The sequence below is a fragment of the Lynx canadensis genome, chromosome E1, assembly GCF_007474595.2.
Source record: "Lynx canadensis isolate LIC74 chromosome E1, mLynCan4.pri.v2, whole genome shotgun sequence".
Lineage (NCBI taxonomy): Eukaryota > Metazoa > Chordata > Mammalia > Carnivora > Felidae > Lynx > Lynx canadensis.
In genome coordinates this window covers 4,153,436-4,159,757 of record NC_044316.2, presented here as the reverse complement: position 1 = coordinate 4,159,757, position 6,322 = coordinate 4,153,436, and the positions used below count along the sequence as shown (strand labels likewise).

General features: G+C 52.5%; 1 protein-coding gene across 1 annotated transcript in view; it reads right to left on the bottom strand.

The window, feature by feature from the left end:
• The window catches only part of GLP2R (glucagon like peptide 2 receptor), a 52,073-nt gene continuing 45,751 nt past the window's right edge, over positions 1–6,322 (bottom strand). The window contains exons 12-13 of the mRNA XM_030296149.1: positions 1,270–1,311; positions 1–404 (exon numbers count right to left, since the gene is read on the bottom strand). Of these exons, the coding sequence (XP_030152009.1) occupies positions 69–404; positions 1,270–1,311 (378 nt within the window). The 3' untranslated portion in view covers positions 1–68. The remainder of the gene's footprint in view (positions 405–1,269; positions 1,312–6,322) is intronic.

The window sequence follows — 6,322 nt, the reverse complement described above, 5'->3', positions numbered from 1 at the left end:
GCGTGGGGAAGACCGGTGACTCTGAACCGTGCTCTCGGGGAGCAGAGCCAGGGCGGTGGGCCTCCAGCCTAGATCTCGCTCTCTTCCAGAATCTCCTCCATGGTGTGGGTCAGGGTGAAGTCTCCCTCGCTGCTCTCGGACAGGCTGCTGCCCCGGGGCCAGGCCCCGTGTCCCCGCGGCGGCCGAGCGCCCAGCCCCCCCAGGCCCTGCATGGCCAGGTGCAGGAGCTGCCCACCGCCCGGCGAGGCCTGCGGCTTCTGGAGCGTCCCCTTGCCGTCTGCCTGGGACAGCTTCTTGGGACATTTCCCCAGGAATCGGAAGTTCTTCTCCAGGACCCAGGCCCTGCAGCCGGAGTGGCGGGCGAGCAGGAAGCGGACCCAGTGCTTGCGCAGCTCAGCCTTCACCTGCCGGGGTGGGGGTGGAGGGGAGAGAGGGCGGGTCACTGCCCTGGAGTCACTCTGCCGTGTGTGTGTGTGTGTGTGTGTGTGTGTGTGTCCTCTCGGTGATTATTTACTGCGTGGCTCCTACGTGTCGCCGCTGGGACACTTACCTCCTAACTGGGGATGATGAGCAGACAGAAGCAACTGAGAAGCACAGGACGCTGAGCAGGACAGTGGGGCGAGGGGGCAGAACTTTCAGATACGGTGTTCTGGAAAGGACTGTGTCAAGGCAGCACAGGACACGTGCCTGGCGGGCAAGGTGCCCCCTCGCGAAGACAGAGGCAGCAGCAATGAACAGGGAGGGGGAAGCGGGTTTTGCTGTCGAGAAGCTCCCATTCTAGTGGGTGAAAGGGGGCCTGGAAATTCCACCAACTCCTAAAGCCGAGAGAGAACCGTCTGGCCCCTGCCCCCCTCCTTTCGAGCCTCTTTCCAGTGTTTGCAATAATATTAATAAGAAAAGCCATCATAGTTACCAGGTGTGGGGCTTTTACCAGGAGCTCAGCAAGCCCAGGGCAATACTATAGGGCAGGGACAGATATTATTCCCAATGCACAGATGAGAAAACTGAGGCTCAAATAGCTACGGTGCCCCGATTGACTCAGGGTTGGGTTCTGAGCTTTTCACTCATCCCAACACATTTTCCCACTGGTCTCAGCTGACTCCTGCTCCCCCTGCTGGGTGCTCAGGGTACAAATTTGTCCCAATACGTGCCCGGCACTGCACCCACCCCGCCCCACGGCACCATCACACGCCCAGCCACCTCCAGGGGGGACAGCAGGAGGCCAACCCCGGCCTCACCGGAACCTGGCTGGCCGCTCCGGAGACGTACCTCTCCATTGGCAAAGCAGTACTGCAAAGCCACGAGCAATCCCTGTAACAAAAGGAGGAGGCGGTGAGAGGTTTGACTCGGTCAAAGGTGTCCGAGAGTCCCCTGGAAAGCCCAAGGGCCCGCCAGTCCTGGTAGCGTCCAGAAGAGGCAGACAATTACAATGCTAGCACTAACCAGAGGGTCGTCATCCGGGTTATGTTAACCTGGATTTCGTTGGGGTCTCTTCTCACTTTGACCCCCCACCCCCCACATCAGCCCAGATGTTCGCTTAGATGCTTACAGGTGAATGACGATGGAATCCCAAAGACCCTATATTCTTCACCCAGTTGTACAAATATTGTACAAGACCGCCGTCCCACGTCTACTTGCCCACAGTAAGCCTTGGCTAACTGTTTTGGGCCTGAATTTCATTCTTTCCTTTTGGGAGCTCACCCTCCCCTATTCTCCGGGCTTCTGGGAAGGCTGCCAGTCACGGTCCCCACGTTCCAGGATGGTCATCACCACAATAAACCAGCCCAAATGGGCACAGGGCCCAAACAGGGCCAACTGAGTTCTTTTCACTGGGAACAGAAAAAAGGGTTCAACTCTCTTCCCTGTGTTTGCCAACTGTATCCTGTCCAAGGAAGCCTGGAGATGCTCATGAGTACCCAGCTGCATGGAGGGGGCAAGGATGATGCCAACAGAGAGAAAAGCAGAGGCTGGAGATGGTAAGATTTACAATTTTTATTGGAGTACCTGGATCTAGCTATGCCTTCTCTTGTCAGAACATTTGTTTTCGAAAGGTAGATTGGGGTGCCTGGGTGGCTCAGTGGGTTGGGCATCCAACTTCAGCTCAGGTCATGATCTCAACGTTTGTGAGTTTGAGCCCCGTGTCGGGCTCTGGGCTGACAGTGCAGAGCCTGGAGCCTTCTTCAGATTGTCTCTCTTTCTCTCTCTCTCTCTCTGCCCCTCCCCCACTCACACTCTTGTGTCTCTCACTCAAAACTAAATAAACATTAAAATTTTTTTTTAAAAAAAGAAAAGTTAGGGGCGCCTGGGTGGCTCAGTCAGTTGGGCGTCTGACTTTGGCTCAGGTCATGATCTCACGGTCTGTGGGTTCGATCCCCGCGTCGGGTTCTGTGCTGACAGCTCAGAGCCTGGAGCCTGCTTCGGATTCTGTGTCTCCCTCTCTCTCTATCCCTCCCTGACTAGTCCTCTGTCTCTCAAAAATAATAAATGTAAAAAAAAAAATTAAAAAATAAAGAAAAGATAGATCATTTCATGCCAGTAATTTCTCATCACGCTTAGATAAAATAGTATCTCCTCACCACAGAAGGGACTAAAGGCGACCTGGGCTCCGTGTCTGTGTCGCTGACTTGATCTTTGTGCCCTGTTTACCCTTAACCACTGTTTTCCAGCCACACCGGCCTTCTGGTTCCCTCCAGCATCTCAAGCTAATGTATTAGTTACCTGTTGCCATATAACTTGGTAGATCAAAACAGTAAAGATTTATCGCCTCACATACTTACTATGGGCCAAGAATCTGGCAGTGGCTAAGCTGGGTATTTTGGCTCAGGGTCACCGTTCAAATTATGGTCAAGATGTTGGATGGAGCCTTAGTCATCTGAAGGCTTGACTTGCTTCCAAGATGGTTCACACGCCTGGCACGTTGGTGCCGGTGGGTGGTAGGAGGCCTCAGTCTCCCCCACAGAGCTGCTTGAATGTCCTCATGACCCGGGGGCTGGCTTCCCCCAGAGTGGGGGTTGATCCAAGGGAGCAAAATGGAAACTACAACCCCTTGATGACGTGGCCTCCAAAGCCACACACCTTCATGTCCACAATACGGTCACACAGGTCAACCCCATTCCATATGAACGGGGACTCTGCGGGGCCATGAGCACCAGGAGGAGACGATCCTTGGGGGCCATATTGGAGACTGACTAGCATGACTCATTCCTTACTGAGGTCCTTTCACACTTTCTGTCTTCTGGACCCTTCTTCTCTCAACTCTCTGCCTAACTGGCTTCTCAAAATCCAGGTCTTAGCTCAAATATCACCAGAGCTGTGGGCTCTCTCGTTTATATTCTTTGTGGCCCGAGAATTATATTGTTACTTGCCTATTATCTGTCCTTCCCTGCCCCTGCCCCAGCAAGCCTCGCATCTTTTCACGGCCAGATCCCCAGCACCAGAAACAAATGTCTGGCACATGAGAGGAGCTCAATCATATCCATAAAAGGAATACGTGAATGAGTGAATGAGTGAATGAATGAATGAGTTGGATTTCTGTAACTTACTCCTACAGGAGTCTTGCCTTGTACGACGTCGGACGATTTCTAAAATAGGACAGGACAGTTTCCTTTCTGTTGTCTCCCTAGTCATTTGTAAAGAATTGTGGGGGCCCCTGGGTGGTTCCGTTGGTTAAGCATCTGAGTCTTGACTTCGGCTTAGGTCATGATCTCACGGTTCATGGGTTCGAGCCCTGCATCGGGCTCTGTGCTGACAGTGCAGAGCCTGCTTGGGATTCTCTCTCTCTCCCTATCTCTCTGTTCCTCCCCCTCTCAAAATAAATAAGTAAACATTAAAGGAAAAAAAGAACGGTGGACACAAGGGTCCCAGTAAAAACAATAGGCCACCTTCACACAGCACTTCCCTTTCCAGAACATCTCTGCTGGGGAATTCTCAGTACAGGGATACTGACTTGATATTGGAAAATTTTTCTGGATTCACTGCTCAACTGCCAGAGGTCTGGAATCAAGGCTACTCGAGCTCATGTTGGTCTCCCAGCATTTTCTGACTCCTATGCTTCCTCATGTGATAACCACCCGAGCTGAGCTCCATGCCACGGCTTCCCGCCCACCATGACATGAGGGTCTAGGGGGCCTGGACTGTGTGCCTGAAATACTGGACCTCCATACGTGTTCAGGACCCAAGCACTTGAGTGTTTATGGGAGGAACCTCGTAAAAAGCCAGGACTCACAAGCAAAGGACACATTTCCAACTGAAGAGTGAAGGTCACAGGGCAGGCTGACTCTCCCATCTCTGTTGAGAACAATTCTCTTACCCCTAGTGGCTGGTAAGGGGGGGTCTGGTACTGGGAAAGGAGCTGACATTGTAAAGGAATTATAACATGTTGCCCTGGGCGGGGGGGGAAGTTTTTATGCTTTCTTATGGAAGCTGAAAGTCTAGCATGCTGGCTATCCCGATGTCACTTTGGACTCTGTCCGTCAGTGCGGGATTTTCTTTCTCTTATGCACCCCATATTCCATGGCTATAGCTCCTAAACAGGGGCACAGTGGGACCAGTTTATCACTGTCAAACACACAAGTTCATTGGAGGCTCACAGCCGCCCGGTGCAGTTAGCAGGGCTGGTCATGCTTGCCTCTGGACATATGATATCAGAAGGGTGTCAGAATTCTCACAAATGACTTGGCTAAAATAGGATTCCACATCACAAACGTGTCCTTCACGTCTTCGGGTTCTTGGGTCACCATTTTAGGAGCCTCCTGGCGTCCAGTTAACTCTCCTTCCAGATAAAGCAAGTGAGAAGGGAGTAGTCCCACAGAAGAGACGACGCTCACTCCCAACGTGACCACCACTGGGCAGTCTTCCCAAAGATCCCTTGAAGGTGAAACTCCCTAAGAGATGGACGCTTGGGGGCGCCTAGATGGCTCGGTTGGTTGAGCTTCCGACTTCGGCTCAGGTCATGATCTCACAGTCCGTGGGTTCGAGCCCCGCGTCGGGCTCTGTGCTGACAGCTCAGAGCCTGGAGCCTGCTTCCGATTCTGTGTCTCTGTCTCTTCCCGCCCCTCCCTCACTCCCTCTCTCTCTCCCTCTCTCCCCCTACTCTCTCTGTCTCTCAAAAATAAACATTAAAAAATTTTAAAAAAGAAAAGAAATAAGCACTCGGAAGAGTGAAGGACCCTCCAAGCAGCTGCTAGGTTCATGCCAATTCCTGCCGATGCACTGAGATGGGACCCACCGGATTTGCTCCCACACCTCTGCCCACCCACACTCTCACTTCTGCCTGGCCACATGGAGGGGAGCCATGCAGGTTGCTCAGAAGGAGGGAAGTCTCTGCGCATGCACAGACCCTCTCAGTGTGCTTCCTGCCCCAGTCTGCAGGGCCACCCTGGTTCCTCACGTCCTTCAGCAGGTGCAGGGTGAAGGGCAGAGCTCCAGCTGCAGGACCAAAGGATCCAGCGTGGTGGCCAGTGTCTAGAAATGGTCCCAAAGACCTCTCCCCTCCCTGTAGGCATATGCTACCGCTCACAGGAAGTGTTAGACCTGGTTTGTCCCCTCCCCTCGAATCTGGGATGGACCTTGTGACTTTTTCTGCCGGTACAACATGGTGGAAGAGATATCCTGGGATTTCCAAGCCTACACCTTAGGAGGCTTGGAAGTGTCTACTTTCTCCCTCTTAGAACATTTGCTTTGGGGATGCTCTGAGAGGCCAGCTGCCCGGTTAGGAGATGCCCAAGATACATGGAGGAGAGCTGAAGTTCTGTGATTAAGAGCCTCCGCGGAGCCCCAGCCAACAGACCGTGTCAATGTCCAGCCACGCGAATGGGTCATTTTGGATGTTCTGACCCAACCGAGCTTTCAAATGTGCTCAGCCCCATTCAAAACCTGCATGTAACCAAAGTATCACCCTGCTGAGTCCAGGTGGCCCAGCTTATAGATTCATTAAAGATAACACGGTTCCTTGCTTTAAGCCATGAAGTTTTGGGGTAGTTTGCCACATAGCAAATGATGGCTCCCTTGCCAGACGGGTCTGATAGGCTGATTCTTCCTCAAAATCTTCCATAGCTCCCCATGGCTGTCTGGTCTTCAGACGGCCTTGAGTGTGTAAGATCCCTGGTTCGTATGACCAATCAAGGCCTCAGAGGAAGAAAGACCATCAAATACTAACTGACAGAACAGCTGTCGCTTCTTGCTTTGTTGTTGATGTTTCTAATTTGGGATTACCTTTTTTAAAAAATTCTTTTATTTATTTTTGAGAGACAGAGACCGAGTGCAAGCAGGGGAGGGGCAGAGAGAGAGAGGAAGACACAGAATCCGAAGCAGGCTCCAGGCT